Source organism: Rhea americana, unplaced genomic scaffold, assembly GCF_003343005.1.
Source record: "Rhea americana isolate MKP2758 unplaced genomic scaffold, rheAme1 scaffold_104, whole genome shotgun sequence".
NCBI classification, from domain to species: Eukaryota; Metazoa; Chordata; class Aves; order Rheiformes; family Rheidae; genus Rhea; species Rhea americana.
Window position 1 is genome coordinate 373,422 of NW_028185084.1, and position 15,906 is coordinate 389,327.

The following is a 15,906-nucleotide window of genomic DNA, read 5'->3' on the forward strand; positions in this document are numbered from 1 at the left end:
TTTCAGACATAATATTTACAGTTGCACTTGGCCTTGCGTCCGTAGCTTGATTCCAAATAAATGACTGTACTATGTGCGCGCTAAGCTTTTACAGTTTTCATATTCTGCAGCCAAAACTGCAGCCGTACCCAGACTTCTGGCTGGGGCAAGTTATCGAGCCTTTTATGGAGGCCCTCAACACCCGGCATCGTGGCCCTCACTCCGGCCTTGCAACCAGCCCTGCACCCGCTCCATCTGGCGAGGCTGGCACGCGCTGGGCCGGCAGCCCTTTGCGTGCCCTGGCACACATGGATSTCCCATCCCGCAGCTTCTCCGGCCCCCTCCGTGCGAGGGGGAAGTTTTTCAGCCCTATGGCACATACGGGCRGTTGTGTGACAAGGAAGCGGCAAATCCATTAAAGAGGGAAGCCAGGCCAAAGGCTGGGAAATGGCTCTGGTGGGCCATGGGTTTCACACTGCTGATCTGCTGTGACCATCTGGGCAGCTCCTCAGGCTTGTGCTGAGCCAGGAGCTGGGTAATTCCTAGAAGCTCTAGGACCAGGCAGTGGTTAACGAAAGCAGGCAGTAACATGGTATTAGTGGGTTTTTTTTCTGTAAATTCCCATGAAAAACACCAGATTTTGTCCRCTTGCGGTTGCGAGCGTGCATAGACCCTTTGCCTGAGAACGGAGGTGTTGTTCCTGGCACCACGGCCAGAGAGCAAGCCAGCAAATTATGGCCTGTTTACTTAAAATGCCACCTGTGGTTTCAGTAGGATCCAGCATTAATTTATTATCCTAAAGTGTTGTATGTTGTTATTGCCTGCTGTTTACAGAGTTGCCGCACATTTTCCCAGGAATGGCTGAGCTTGCTGTGACCCCTGCTCCGAGCTTGTGTATCGTTTTGTCTGCAAAGCACTTCGGGATTGCTTTGCAATGAGTAGAGGAGATTTATAAAGAAATAACTTCTTAAATCCTCTGTATTCAGGCTTGGGTGGGAGCAGTTGTTCCCTGCAGAAAAATTTGGTTGCTGCAGCTGAGATTGCTTAACAGTGGCAGTTCTCCAGGATGTCTTAACTAACTAAGTGCTGCTTGCTACCATTACATCTAGGGCCTTTGRGAAAGGACGTGATAAAATGTGTTAAAAAGCATCTGTTTTCATAGCTGTAGCTAAAAACCCTGGAATAGCTGGGTGTAGTTTTCCGTTGTTTTTTAGCTCATGGTCATGGATTGCTCTTTGGCAATAAGAAGTATTGAAAGATGAACTGCAGGCCTGCTTCAGAGCGCGGTCAAGTGTTGGGTTTTGAGAAGTTTGTAGCTGCTTCCGCAGCTTGCAAAAGCCATGGAACCTTCTCTTAGCAAGGAATGAAATCTATCGGTGGGAATCTCCAAACTGTGAGACAGTGATAGCAAATATATGGCTTTGGAGGGAAGAGCCGACTAGATTGATCCCTGCACTTTATGTAAATATTCACCTCTAGGAACAGGGGGTGTTTGGAGGGAGGTAGGCGCTTTGGTAGATTYTTGGCTCAATTTGAAGGAGGTGAAGAGAGCATCTCAAACACTTCTTCCTTCACTTCTCTAGAGCAAAGATCATGTGCTTTCTTGTGTCCTTCACAGCTAGCCAAGCAGACTAGCCAGAAAAACTGCACAGGACCMCGAGGCACTTGAAATGCTGAGCAAAAATTGGAGCCCGCAACACCTTCCTTTGATAGCAGATTCTGATAATTTGAACATAAGGCGAAATCCAGGCCATTAGGGAAATTGGTTGCACAACCTGAGGGAGAACTGGTGCTTCAGTTTGCTCTGCCAAAATACATGGAGAATTTGGGTTACGACAGGGGGAGGTGCAAGTGGCTGTTGAAAGCACTCRGAGGCACAGTTCAGCGTATCCAGTTCACCTACAGACGACACAATGCAGGGCTCAGTGGTTAGTGATATGGGTTGGTTGCACTTTGTCCTAAAACAGAGCATATTTCTCTCATTCTTGAAATTCCTAAGGTATTCATCTTTCCCCACCCAGCTCTTAGCCAAGAAAACAGCTCCAACTCAGGGGATGTCAAGGTATTGGAAAGTTGGGACTTAAGATTTTTACTAGGAAGCAAAAAGCAGTTTTATATCACAGTTTAGAATGACTGTGTTGAAAATGGGCTTTAGCACCGGGACGTACTAGGAGTTTTTATTTTGTGTGTTTGGGAGTAACAAAGGATGGCATAGGCCTTACTGAAAGAAAACTCGTGTTGTGATCTCTGCTGAGGAATAGTTGCTAGGCCATACGTGTTTATAAAGGGAGAACTATCCTGGTATTTTTAGCTGCAAGAATTAAGTTTTAAATGCATCTGAGCCAGATAGAGCTATGGGCTGTAATTGCATGAGATAAAATCCTGATCTGGAGTGAGCACTGTGGCTCTTCAAAATATGTCTCTGCAGTGTTTTTCTAATGCATGCAAGTGTGAGGAGAGATTTAAGGAAAAGGGGTGGTGGTTGACATTTTAGAGGGAGTGGATCTAATCGATAAAGTGCTCGTTTTAAATTCCCTTCTAGTGAGTATTATACTTACTATGACAGGGCGCAGAAACCACCAGTGACCACAAACAGAGCAGAAGTTAGGTTTCTTGAGCACTCTGGAGTGGGGGGGATGTGTTTGGATTTAGTTTTGGATCATTTAAGACATTGGATACAAAAATAAGTTCTAAAAATATTTTGAGATGTTTATGTAAGAAGAGTATGATTTTGTTAAACGGAACAATGAAAGAGTTGGGCTAGAAATTAAAGAAGTGCAAACAAAAGCAAAACATAGTGCTTGGGGTTTTCTCTTCTTCTGTGGTCGATCTGCAGAGCGTCTTTTGTTTCTTGATTGTTATTTTGAAACCGAAATGGCTGTGGGAGTTAAGTTCAATGCCCTTCACAGTTCTGCTCTGATCTTTTGGCTAGAAAATACTGTAACCAAGGGATGGGATGGATGGTGCTGGAAGAGCTTAGCCCTGCCGCCATATTATTTTGTTATCCTCTAGAGCTGTTGCTATCAAGTGTGTTCCACATTGWACCAAAGTACATTTGRAAAAAAAAAARAAAATTCCCTGGTTCCTCCTAGGCTCTCCACATAGCAGCGTCCCACGCAGGTTTGTCGCTGTTGACGCCTGGCGCGGCACGCTTCTCTGCCTCTGGAGCAGCATGGGGTTCAGAGCCGGGCTTTCTGTGCATCTGCCCCGGCATGTCCGTGGGCTTTCCTGAGGGAGGACGTGGCTCTCGCGCTGTGGCTAATGTTGCTCTCCCTGGTACGTCCTCAGGGTTCTGGCTGGTGTGGACCATCATCATCATCCTGAGCTGCTGCTGCGTCTGCCATCACCGGCGCACCAAGCATCGTCTCCAGGCCCAGCAGCGGCAGCATGAGATCAACCTGATCGCTTACCGGGAAGCCCATAACTATTCAGCTCTGCCATTTTATTTCCGTACGTACCTTGCACAGCTTCTCCTGGAGGACGTGGGGCATGGGGCAGCTTCTCAAAGAGCAGCAAGCTTCCCACGAAGGGTGGAGGKGGGAAGCCGTAGTTGGGCTCAGCAAGAGGCAGGGCAGCTCAGCTGCCTAATCTGTGGCTCATAGAGAGGAGATGGTAAATCCCAGCTGCTGGAAACAGTGTTTGGGCCCCTTGACTCCAAAACTGAACCATGCCAGCTACAACACCTTCACAGCCACCGTTATATGGCTCTGTGTGTGCAGTGATTACCTAGGGTGTTTTCCTGGGAAGGGTTTTAAAACAATTTGTTCAGGACTGTGTGGATACTCCTGCTTTTTAGCCTGCGCTTGCAGCTAGTGGGACTGAGATGTGGGGAAGTGGTCTCAMAAAATCTGGCCACACAGGCTGGATGGGAGTGGTGCTGGACCAGACGGGCTCCCACCCTGTGCTGCCACACGCAGACCACACTGCTGTGGTGAGCAGCCTTAGGACATCGCACAAAGGAGCCGTTATCCATAGCTTRGAGGAAGTGTAGCTGACCTGTGCTCTCCTTTAGTGCCCTGCTACACTGTGCTAGAGTAGTGAATCACAGCCTTTTGACTGGAGGTGCCACAAAAAAGTTTCCTGCAATAGGTGGTTGAGCTGCACGTATGAACTTGCTTTTCTCTCTTGCAGCCACCTCAGAAATAATGCCCAGCAACCCTTTGCTCCCCAGCCCCAGAGATGCACAATTGCACATGGAAAACTGCAGTGCTATCTTTAAATGTTTCCATTATTTGTTGATTAAGTCCATTTTACCTGCATAGACTATTTTGTTGCCTCTTAAAAATAAAATCTTTTGTAAACTGAGGAGCTCTAACCACAATAAACCAAATTCTTCTGCCACTACTGCCAGTTTATTCTGACCACACCAGAACAACCGAATCCAGCGCTAAAACAGCTACCAAAGAGCCGCAATCTTAAGTTTCTTGTAACTGCTTGTGTCTTTTTGTGTTTACACAAAGCTTTGTGACATGAAATCTTTGCTCTTGGAAGCAGAAACTCATCTGAGCGGCCAGTGTTGGGGAGGGCTGGCAAGTTATCTCGAGGGCTGCCAGCAGCTCCCCTGCAGCCACTACAGGCTTTCCCTTGGTGCGTTTTGTAAGGCTGTGATGGGGTTTGGGAGGTGGAGAGGATTGCCTGGTAGCCCTAAGTGCGGCCCTGGGAGCCAGATCTGGCTGCCATCCCCAGCTGTGTCTTTCTCTTCCTGCATCTGTGCCCTTTTGTACCTCAATTCTTGCTTCCCTAAAACATGAAATATCTTGTTTGGGCTGAATTTTGGCACCGTTTGTAAAGCGTGTCGAGCTGTTCAGTGGGAAGGTGCTGTGGGTGACAAGTGATATATTGACCTACATTAATGACAAGTTTCCTGAGATAAGCTGTTTGTGAAATAACTTCTCCTYGCTACCTCCCGTTTTTTAGGATTTTTGCCAAATTATTTACTACCTCCCTATGAGGAAGTGGTGAACCGCCCGCCAACCCCTCCACCACCATACAGTGCCTTACATCAGCAGTGCGTCCCGGCCGGCAGYAGCAGCGCAATCCCAGATACGCCACGAAACCTGCAGCCAGCACAGAGCAGCTCATCGGCACCCGGCAGCAATAACGGCAGCGTTGAGAGCGCCGGCTCCCCCAGCCTCGGCGACCCCGAGCCCTCCGCCGTGCTGGTCGAACGAGCAGTTGCCAAAATGCAAAGCGTCGAGCCCGGCGGTACCAGCACAGAAGCTGAATTAGAGGAGAGGGCCGGTCCCGAGAAGGATGCGGAGTGCAAGGAGGAACTGCTGAAAGATTACAGCTCTGAGAGCTTAGAGCAGAGCAGCGCCATTCCCGACGCCAAGGACAAGAYGCCGGGCAGGCAGCGCCGTTTCACAGGTGACTCGGGCATCGAAGTCTGCGTTTGCAACCGGGGCCATCACGACGACGACCTCAAGGAGTTCGACGGGCTCATCGATGACGCTCTGGATGGGCCCCTGGACTTCTGCGACAGCTGCAGCGGGCGCCCCCACGGGGACGAGGAGGAAGGGCTTTTTAATGCCTCAGAAGAGCAGCACCGCGAACACAGCCACCACCACCTGCCCCGGCAGCCGGTGTGTGTACTCTTGAACACAATAAATGAGCAGGACTCTCCAAACTCTCGTACCAATAACTCCCCCAGCTAAGGTGGCAGAGTGGAAGGGAGAATCTGGGGAAAAGCAAACAAATAAAAGTGAAATGAGAGGATTAAAACTTTTAAGAGGAGGAAAAAGTGATGCAACTTCTTTTCTTCTTTTCTTTTGCTTTCTTTCTTTCCTCCCCCTCCATATATAAATCGGGGACTAACCCCCGAAGGTCCGGCTTGTGGGGGACGGGTCGCTCTGGGTTCTGTTAATTGTGTCCCTCCTGCTCCATGAGGCAGGGACTGATGTTTCTCAATGAGATCTTCTGACAAATAGAACTTTCCCAATGGTGATTTTGGTGATGGTTATTATCAGTTTGTTGGGTTTAGTTTTCCAGAACACTGCTTTATCTCGCAATCAGTAAAGCTCAGCAAATCTCACCCTGGGAGGATATGAAATCACCGTAAGACTTCAACCTCCAGGTGTCTTCCCAGAAGCAAGCTGCTTCTGACAGTGCCGGCAGTCAGTAGCCCAAGAGTTCTGGTATGATTTAGTGCTCTTGAGGCATTGTGGATTTCTTTTTATTTTAACTGTTGTTGTTGTTGTTACTAAATTTTCCCCAAAGCTGATGAGTGACTGAACACATCAGCCCTATAATCTCTGGTGCTTCAGTTTTTAAGAGCAGGTAGGAAGTTTCCCACTTGAAGCTGGTGACTGAAGGACCAGTTTCTTCCAGAAGGAGTGTTAGTCTGTTATAAGTAGTTTGGAAAGAGAGGGTTTGCAGAAATTTGCCTTTACATGTAATTTTTGAAGACAAATGTATTCCTTCAATGCCTCCAAGAGCACAGCTAGAAGTAGAATCCAGGCAGCTGGGCTGCCTTCCAAGTACTGTGGTCTCCGAATGACCTTTTCCCGGTGTGCTGCAAAAGGGCTTGGCTTTATTTTGACCTTCGTTTGGACCCCGAGAGCAGCACACTTGAGTTAAGATGACAAAAAAAAAAAAAAAAAAAAGAGAACAGGGCTCTCTGGCCAGTGTGCCTTCAAGCTTCAGCGATGCATGTTGAACAAATGGAGACGAGAGCTCCGTCCATTGCGAAGGGATGACTTACCGTGTAGATGTGGAAGACCTGTGCAGTATTTTTTTTTTTTCTTTTGATCCAACAGTTTGGTGCGGTTTAATGTTGACCACTTAGAAATGAGTGTCTGGGTGTGGTGTTTTTTTTTTTTTTATGGTGGCAACTGGCTACTGTATGATGTCTGTGAGCGTGTGTGTGTGACTGCAATTCATGCATGCGAGTCCTACTGGTAATATGAAAACCTGCTGTAAGACTGCAAGAAAATTTACTGTAGCTTTGCTTTAATAAACGGTAGAGATTTTTGTTAGAAGTAACCTGAAGGGAAAAAAAGAAAAAGAAAAAGAGCTGAAACTAACATTCCCTGAAGTTCTCTTCTCGTGTGGAAGAGAGCACGATTCACACTATGTATCTTGTTTCTCGGGTTTTCTCCCCTATCCCTTTTATAATTGTGGACGGCCAGATCATTACTGTCATGGGGGAAAAGATTGAAAACTGAACTCAGACATACTCAGATTTGATTGATAGAAAACCAAAATCAGTTTTAAATAAGTTGGAAAMCAAAATATAATGCCTTTTCTGATAACTTGCGTCTGTGTATGTGTCATTTTGTGAGCTAAGACCACGATCTGTCCTTATTTGGTTTCTTCTGGTTTGTTTGGGGTTTTTTTGTTTTTTTCTKTTTATTTTAACTGGAGGTGTGTAGCACTGTCCTGGATGTAGCTGATGGAACGAAGTAAGTGGGGCTCATTTCAATGCTTCACCCACGTGTTTGAAGAAAGCAAATCTTAACAGGGCAACTTAAAGGAGAATCTCGCGTCTTTGCCCTTCCGAGCCTTGCCCTGCCATCAAAGCAGCAGGTCAAGATGTGCTCTTCGGAAACACAACTTCAGTTTGCGTATTAGGATGCCCTTAAAAACGTAAGGTTTTGGTTTGGATTCAGGAGACTTCATTCCTAGACGTGTTACGTGGGAGTGATGGGAGACTAGCTTGTACTACGCTGCTTACTCCAAGAGATGGGCTGGATTTCTGCGCAGTGCAGCCCCGCTACTAAGTGACTGGAAGCAGGGACTGGTCTTTTACTGCTGTTTAAAAAAATAATAATACTTGTGTCATGTTTTCCACCCTGAGAATTATCARCTGCTGTGTTCACTGATCACTTTTTTGCGAAGAGAATTAAAGATCTTCAGTGCCACCCGTAAAAGTTCTTGACCGCATTGTGGCTCCGTTTTGTTTCTCGCATGGCGAAGGAAGCTAGGAGGACAGCGGTGCTTAGGGAGCGGGGCTTTCCTGCTGTACACGCTGGTGACCTCCTGCCCACGCGAGACCTCCCGCCAACACGGCTGTAATTACAACAAAAATCTTGTTACCTCTCCTGCCTCTCCAGTTAAGGCAGAGGAACTTCCCCGGTTCCCCCGGACATTGAGGTACCCCCAGCAGGGAAGTAAGGTGAGTTGATGCTCCAATCATACAAGGTCAGGAGCAAGCAGTGGTGGGGTCGTTTTACTGCTCCTCGAGGGTTTTTCAGGTTTTGGAGACTATAAAGAGAGAAATCTCCAGCAGGATGGATGTCCCCGACCTGCGCTGCGCGGTGCGGGGGGGAAGTCTCGCCTGTGTGTTTGCTGGGCGCTGTTGCGCGATGCCGCGCTAGCGCAGCGGGCGGAAACTCCCCCTCGAGGAGCAACCTTGCAATTTTCCTCCGCTGTATCCTGCGCCCTGTTGGCATTTGTACGTCTGCTTGTGTTATTTTCGTTATTTTCCCCCTTTCGTTCCCTGTGTGTAGGAAAGGGAGGAGGGAGGCTGCCCCGCAGGGCCGAAGTCTGCGTGCGCTGGGAGGAGGAGGAGGGTTGCAGACGGAGGATTTACTTCTCGGCTTGTTTTTGGTCGCAGAACGGCTGTGCCCTGAGGTTTGTGCTTACTGARCTCGCCTGGCGCCCGGCTGCCCCTGCTGCCAGCCCGTCTCCGCTGCCRGTTTGGGGTCCCCGTCGAGCCGGTGCCCTCTCCATCACTGCCCAGCCACGAGGAGCCAGCGCGAAGCTCCCCGCAGCTTTAGCTACTCAAAAGCCGCCAGGCATTAAACCTGCGGTAGTATTTTTCCCCTAACAGCTGCTGGGGACTCGTCCCCGCTGCAAAAGGCCACGAGAGATTTGCACGGAGAAGAGAACTGCAGAGGACGGGCAAAATCGGCTCAGGGCAAAGTGGCACGGAGGTGCTGGGGCGAGGGGACTGGGCAAAACCCCCTGCCCTGGGGGCAGCTCTGCCTCGTGTTAAACCGTGATGCAGAACTTTAAACGTGTTTGAAACACAACTAATTTGTGGTTGCTCCTCTGGGGGATTTCCTATGGCAAACCAAGCTGTACCTGAGGGGTGGTTTGGCTCTCAATCTCTACTGCAGAAATCACGAGACTCTTAAGGTTAGCTCTGTTTTTTTTTTTTCTTTTTTTTTTTTTAAAAAAACAGGCTTGTTATGTGATAAAAGTGAAATTGTGGCYGTGGGTCAAAGGTTCAAAATCGAGAGTTAATTAAAAACTCAACCTCCTCTTTTAAAGCAAAAACATGCTTTTGTTTGCGGTCTCCACTGACAGCCGGTGGTTCTGGGTAAGCCCACGTGCCCTCCCAACGCGCTCAGCCCTGTGCACGTCGCAATTCTTCCTTTAGCTCCTCCATCAAATCCTGAACCCCTCCAAAAAATGGACTCGGAGGGGGAGGAYGCGCCTGGTATCGCCTTTCCCTCGTTCTGCTGTGTCCTGGGCAGGCTGAAGGGACTCACTGGGCGTCAGATACCAGCAAAGAGGAGACTGAGCAAGAGCTATTTGGTGGCAATTCAAGAGCAAATGTGAACTATGAAACATGGAGCAGAAAGTTAGTGGTGAGGAGGGATTGAGGKTGGTTGGTTGGGTTGTTGGTTTGTTCTCTTGGCTTTCCTGCCTGCTAACAAGAGATAATTCGTGTGTGTGTGAGGGGGAGGGAATAGGAAGATAGGTGGAGATGTTTCCTACAGCACTGGAGTTGGGTCGTGGGCACCAGCAAGTGGAGGGAGCTGGGTTTTCCCTTCCAGCRCCAGCTGCTTTTCCTTTGGATGCTCAGAGCCACAGTTGTGTCGCTATTTAGTTAAATATTAAGAGGGCAAGTAATAGAGAACCAGAAACCTAATTGCACAGTGCCCTCGGTGGCACCGTGTTTTATGGCGAAAGCAAACACGGCCTCTTGCGTTACAGGCAGGTTACGCCGCTCGAGGCGGGCAGCCAGGGGAGAAAGGCCACGGCGCTGCAGGGCCAATGTCAGCAGCCCCCGGAGCTCGGTGCTGAGCCCCAGCGCCTGGTCCCTGCACTGGGGGGGGGGGCTGCTGGGCTCAGACCACGCGGTTTGGGGGCCTCTGGGTGCTTCTCCTCGTCCCTGAGTGATGGGTTCAGCTGCTCTCTGGAGCACGGGTGCCTGGGCCACCCAAAGGAGAGGGYGAAGGGCTGTTCATGTTAGCAGCCCCCACAGCGGGGCCAGCTGTGGTGATGGCCTCCTTGCCCAGCCCTGCGCTCACGGGAGTTTTGGGGACTACCAGATGCCTCAGATACCCTCCCACCTCCCCCTGCCCTCCATCGCCTGCCCAAAAAACAACCAGAGCCGCTGAGTTGGAAATGGCTTTATCCAGACGACCCGCACGTGCGGGACGGGCAGCGCGTGGCTTCTGCGGTCCCACAGTGCCCACCCAGGCCCTCCTGTCCCRTCCCACCTGCCAGCCCGGATCCGGGGCTCGGCCTCGTCACGAGGCCGCCCGCCAGGCCTCCCGCAGCCTGGCCTTCACCCGAAACTTCTGCACCTGCAGCACGACGCCAAACTTGCCCTCCAGCGAGGGCAGGGGCTGGCCCTGGGGGCACTCCAGCGTGAACCTCTGCAGCACCCACGCCAGGAAGAGGAAGAGCTCCATCTTGGCCAGGACTTCGCCCAGGCACACGCGGATCCCGGCCCCAAAGGGCAGGTAGCTGGGTGAGGGCGAATGGATGTGCTGGCCCTGCTTGTCCAGGAAGCGGCCTGCGAGGGGAAGAGGCACCACTGGAGTTAGCAGAGATCTGCTCCCTCTACCTGAGATCTGCCTAAACTCGTTTCACACGTCCCTCCCGCAAGCCGCAAGAACAGCCGCGCTGGAGCAGTGGCAGCACAAATTCCCTAACCGAGGCAAAGCAGGGTCTGACCTCCTGCCACCGGGCCTCTCCCAGGATTAGCCTGGCACCTCTCCTGCTGTTTCCCCTCTGCAACCCACAACGGGCAAGGAGCACGCAACCCACCAGGGTTGAATTCCTCAGGCTTGTCCCACTCCTTCTCGTCGTGGTGCACGGACCAGAGGTTGATGACGACCCTGGCGCCCTTGGGGATGGAGTATTCCCCGATGCTGCGGAGCAAAGACAGAGTGAGAGGGTCAGTCCCCGTGGTCTCTGTCCRCATCCCTGCTGCGCCCTGGGCGATCTCACCTGGTGTCAGCAAGGGACACGTGCGGGATGAGCAGGGGGGACACGGGCCGGATGCGCAGCACTTCACTGATGGTGGCCTCCAGGTAGGGCAGCAGTGGGCGGTCGCTGAGGTGGGGGTGACGTGCCAGGCCAATTTTCTGGTCCATCTCCTCCTGGATCTTCCTCTGGACCTGAGGGAGGGACAAGGGCAGGGCTTGAGCCTGGAGAAGGCATTCCTATGTACATGGGGGCKCCCCATGGCAATGGGGTCCACACAGTATCTCCAGTACATCCCAGGTGGAAATCTAGGCAGAAACAGAGCTCACAGTTTGATACCGCTTGATTCCAAAGTCTAGCATCTCTCCTGGCATCTGCCCACCCCAAAGCCCCTTGATGCCCCCTGTGCAAGCGGGAGTCCAGGCTGCTCCCGTGGGCTGGGGCACAGGTCCTACCTCAGGGTAGTGGAGCAAGTAGAGCACAGCCCACTTGAGTACGGTCGTGGTGGTCTCCACGCCTGCCCCGAAGATATCCCCCACTGTCATGAGCAGATGGTCATCTGTCAGCGACAGCCCCAGCGCTGGGGGGCTGCTGTTCTCAGCGCTGAGTCTCACTTGCAGGAGGGCGTCCATGAGGTCCCTCACGGTGTCACCACAAAAGGCTTCCTGCCGTGGGCCACATGTGAGCCAGACTGTGCAGGGCACAGGCCCCCACACCAGGGCCAYGCCACCGCAGCCCCCCTTTGTCAGACCCTCCCCGTCCCACCAGCACCTTGTGTTCAGCAAACTTCTTCTGGAGCAGCTGGTCCCTGACCTTGATGCATCTCTTCAGCAAGGCCAAGTCCTTGTTGGGGAAGATCTGGGGGAGAAAATTGCTGTCACACAAAGGCCTCCAGCTCAACCAGGCATCCGCAGGCGCGTGGACAGCTGTTCTGCACCCACCACAATATTGGCTCTTATGGGATGCCTGTGCCAGGACCCTCCTAACCCCAATGGCTCAGGTAGCCCCACCTGCAGGGCCCATCCCAACTTCTTGCCCTCTGGACACCCCTTTGGGCCCTTCTCCACTCACCTGGAGCCAAGGGAAGATGTCCACCAAACTCTCCTTGGCCACAGTGTCCACAATGCCCTGGCTGTACTCCAGCATGGCCTCAAACTCAGGGTCTCCACGCTGGTATGAAGAGTTGAAGCAGAGCGAACAGACCACATTGGTGACAGCTCGTGTGAGCTCTGGGGCCACATCCAGGGCCATATCCTGGGCAGTGCTGAGCGTTTCACACAGGGATGCCGCCTCCCGGCAGACTGTGGGGCAGGCAAGGGGCAGATGTGGTGAYGGTGAGGCCCAAGGCATCCCCAAAGGAGTAAGATGGGGCAGTCTGGGGCTTGCAGGGCAGCTTGGGGCCGGACACAGCTCATAGGTGCTATAAGATCCCAAAAGTGAATTACCTCAGGGATGCTAAAAGGGGCTACAGCTTTTTGTGCCCCTCCACCCATGCCTGAAGCTGATAACTCTTTCCTCTTGCCAAATGCCTCCTTACTTTGGGCTGAAATCTCTCCTGCTCCAGTCCCTCCCAATCTAGCAGCCCAGCCAAGGCCAGAGCTGGGGCTGTGCTATTTTGCTCCCCCAGAATAACCTCCTTCCCAAAATACCAAATTCTTGGAGCACTTTGGAGGAGGCTGGGGATGTCTGGCCTCATGCTGACTTCATGTGATGGTGCTTGTGCTTGCRTCCCTCTGGGAAAGCTCAGTGGGAAGAGCAGCCAGGGCTCTTGGGGTGCTCCTGTGCTCCCCACCTGGCTGAGCTCGAGCAGCCTGCAGAGAGTTGCATGTGGGGCTGAGCCCAGAGCGGCTGCAAAGGGGCAGCAAGGACAAGGAGAAGCATCCCGGAGCCAGGAAGGAGCAGAGAAGACAAAAGACARGCAAGGCCTTCATGTGAAGCACAACACTTCCTCCTGGCTGCAGCCAGGAACCCAGGAGTCTGGGACTTTGCATCTCCCAGTTGTCAGCAAACAGCTSTGCGCATGCCAGGAGGCAGCGATCCTCCCCGCGTCCGGTGTGCTAGGACACGGACATCTGGCCATGCTCRTTGCCAGGCTTGGCGTAGCACCCGCCTGGCTCCGTGCCTCAGTTTCCCCAGCTGTCAATGAGGAAAGSCAAAGCTCTGGTAACACGCACGACAAAAACGCATGTGGAAGGGTGTCAGTAAAACACTCGGGAGGAGAGAGAGAGAAACAGCCCCCAAGCAGGCAAACTTGGGGGATGCCAAGAGGTTTGGGCAGAGTCTTGGGCCATGGGGCAGAGAGAGGGGGAATGAGMCCCTGGCTGTCACAGGGATGTCCTGAACCCTCTCATACATCCAAAATTAGTCACCCCTTGGTTCCCAGAGGATCAAGGAGAAAGCAAAACTCCAGCCGTGTGCAGCAGGGAGACACAAGAAGGATGGAGCCCCTGCAAGCTCCTGCATAGCTGTGGGTGTCCTCAGTGGCACAACATGAACTGGCCCCTGTGCTGCTGCCCGGCCCCGCTGTGGAGCTGGCTGCTGCCTGGCAGGTCCCTGGGGGCTACCRGGCAGGCTAGGGAGGCACTTACTGATCTTCTCAAGGGCGAGCGAGCCCTCCCCGAACATGGAGAGGGCCGCGTGCACCAGCTTGCGCTGGAACTTCCACAGGGGGCCGTAGCTGGCGAAGGCGATGTCCTTGCCTCCCCGCGACAGCAGGTCCGTGGTCACCTGCACAAATGCAAGCGCGGGGTCAGTACGTTGGATAGTGGTGATACTAGGGAGGAGAGAGGGGTGGCTCAATGTTTTAATCCCTCCTGCCTCCCTCCTGGGGACGGCCTCGGGGCGGTGGTTAGTTTGGGAGGCTGTGCCAAGTGCTTTGGGGAGTGCCATGGGGGATCAGCGCTGGGCAGAGCTGGGGTTTGGGGCTCGGGGTGACCAGCCGTGGTATTTAGGGGGAGCAGTGAGGCTGACGGGAGCTTGGCCCTTGTGTCCTGGTGGTACAAAACCCGTGGACAGCAGTGACCCCAGGCCCCAGTGCACCGAGATGCTGCCAGGCCCGGGGAGGAACAGGCACCCTGGGGAYGGAGGATGCATGGGCTGGGCAGGGTCTTCCAAGGTGGGCAGAGAGAAGGGTGCCCCCCCCCCCCGATCGCATTGCTCTTGGGCAGGACAGGGAAAGGAGATCGCCTGCTGCCGGGAGCCGGGTCCTTTCCCTGTGCCCTTGCCATGGCTGGGGCGCCCAGGCTGCGGGCCGACTCACGGTGCGGGGTCGTCCGGCGAAGGCCTTGCCCTTCTTGAGCAGCACCTCCTTGGCGTGGCGGTAGCTGTTGACCACGACGACGTAGTGGGAGCCCATCCAGAGGGCATAGAGGCTGCCGTAGCGGCCCTGCAGGCGCCAGAGGTGCAGGTGGAGCTGGGGGTGGCCGGCCAGCTGCAGCAGGCTCCCCAGGAGCGGCAGGGCCGGCAGGCTCCGGGGCTGCTTGAGCCCCGGGCCGGCGCGCCAGCGCGCCAGCCTCCGCGCAGACAGCAGCGCCAGGGCCAGCAGCAGGGCGCCCAGCAGCAGCATGGCGGGGCGGCTGCGCGCGGCCCGGCGCCGAAGGAGCCCTTTATAGCYGCCGTCGGGGCGTCCCCTTGACCCACGGCCGGCCGCGACGCCTTATCAGCGGCCGGGGAGGAAACCGCCCGCCGGGCCCGCGGCCAGCTCCGGCAGCTGGCTCGGGGGGCGGCCGGGGGGCTCAGCCCCCTCGGGGCAGCCCTGTGCCGGCAAGGGGGGCACCGCGGGATGCCGAATGCCTGCGCCGCCCCGGGGGCCCGCGCCACGGCATGGTGGGGTGACTGGAAGGGAGCGGAGGGCCCCAGGGTGGGGGCGTGGGGACGCCGGTTGGCTGAGCCCCGGCGTCTCCCCTCCAGCGTGGCAGCCAGGACTGGGAGGGTGTCGGGGCTCCCTCACGGACTGGGAGCAGGCTGGGGGCACTGGGCAGATCTGGGAGCACTGGCCGGGTCTGGGGGCACTGGGCAGGCCTGGGGGCTTTGGGGCCAYTGGGCAGATCTGGGGGCACTGGGAACACTGGGCAGATCTGGGGGCACTGGGAGCACCGGCATCTCTGAGGATACTGGGGCCACTGCGCAGGCCTGGGGGCTCTGGGGAGTGCTGGGCAGGTCTGGGGGCACTGGGCAGGTCTGGGAGCACTGGGTGCACTGCGCAGTTCTGGGGGTACTGGCAGCACTTAGCAGGTCTGGGGACACTGGGAGCACTAGGCAGGTCTGGGGGCACTGGGGCCACTGGGCAGGCCTAGGGAGCATTGGGGGCACTGGGCAGGTCTGCAGGCACTGGGNGCACTGGGCAGGTCTGGGGGCACTGGGGCCACTGGGCAGGCCTAGGGAGCATTGGGGGCACTGGGCAGGTCTGGGGACACTGGGAGCACTAGGCAGGCCTGGGGGCACTGGGGCCACTGGGCAGATCTGGGGGCACTGGGAACACTGGGCAGGTCTAGGGAACATTGAGGGCACTGGGCAGGTCTGAGGGCACTGGGAGCACTGGGCAGGTCTAGGGAACATTGAGGGCACTGGGCAGGTCTGGGGGCACTGGGAGCACTAGGCAGGTCTGGTGACACTGGGAGCACTGGGCAGGTCTGGGCAGTGCCCATTCCCTCGGGAAATGCCAGGCTGGAGTCTCCATGCAGGGTGATGTCCGCTGGCGAGGGCACRGCACCTGCTCGCCTCCTCCTCGCTGGAGAAGGCTGCGGGCCAAGAGCGCGGGCGGGGCCGGGCGCCGACGGGGGCGGGCGGCACCGCGGCCCGGCCCGGCCCAGCCCAGCCCGGCGG

At 54.6% G+C, this 15,906-nt stretch overlaps 2 protein-coding genes across 9 annotated transcripts in view; one reads left to right on the forward strand and one right to left on the reverse strand.

Annotated features, from left to right (window-relative positions):
* WBP1L (WW domain binding protein 1 like) overlaps positions 1 to 7,229 on the forward strand; it is a 39,628-nt gene extending 32,399 nt beyond the window's left edge. For all 8 annotated transcript variants that reach the window (XM_085307622.1, XM_085307665.1, XM_085307647.1 and 5 more), the window contains 2 exons: positions 3,268 to 3,429; positions 4,897 to 7,229. In XM_085307622.1, the coding sequence (XP_085163748.1) occupies positions 3,268 to 3,429; positions 4,897 to 5,633 (899 nt within the window). In that variant the 3' untranslated portion in view covers positions 5,634 to 7,229. The remainder of the gene's footprint in view (positions 1 to 3,267; positions 3,430 to 4,896) is intronic.
* A 3,068-nt stretch (positions 7,230 to 10,297) lies between these two features.
* CYP17A1 (cytochrome P450 family 17 subfamily A member 1) lies at positions 10,298 to 14,647 on the reverse strand. Its single transcript, XM_085307438.1, has 8 exons — positions 14,342 to 14,647; positions 13,671 to 13,809; positions 12,154 to 12,383; positions 11,854 to 11,940; positions 11,538 to 11,747; positions 11,107 to 11,276; positions 10,924 to 11,027; positions 10,298 to 10,669 (listed from the first exon to the last, which is right to left on the reverse strand). Exons 1-8 carry the CDS (start codon positions 14,645 to 14,647, stop codon positions 10,401 to 10,403), a joined length of 1,515 nt encoding a protein of 504 aa, XP_085163564.1. The 3' UTR covers positions 10,298 to 10,400.
* Between the last annotated feature and the right edge of the window lie 1,259 nt (positions 14,648 to 15,906).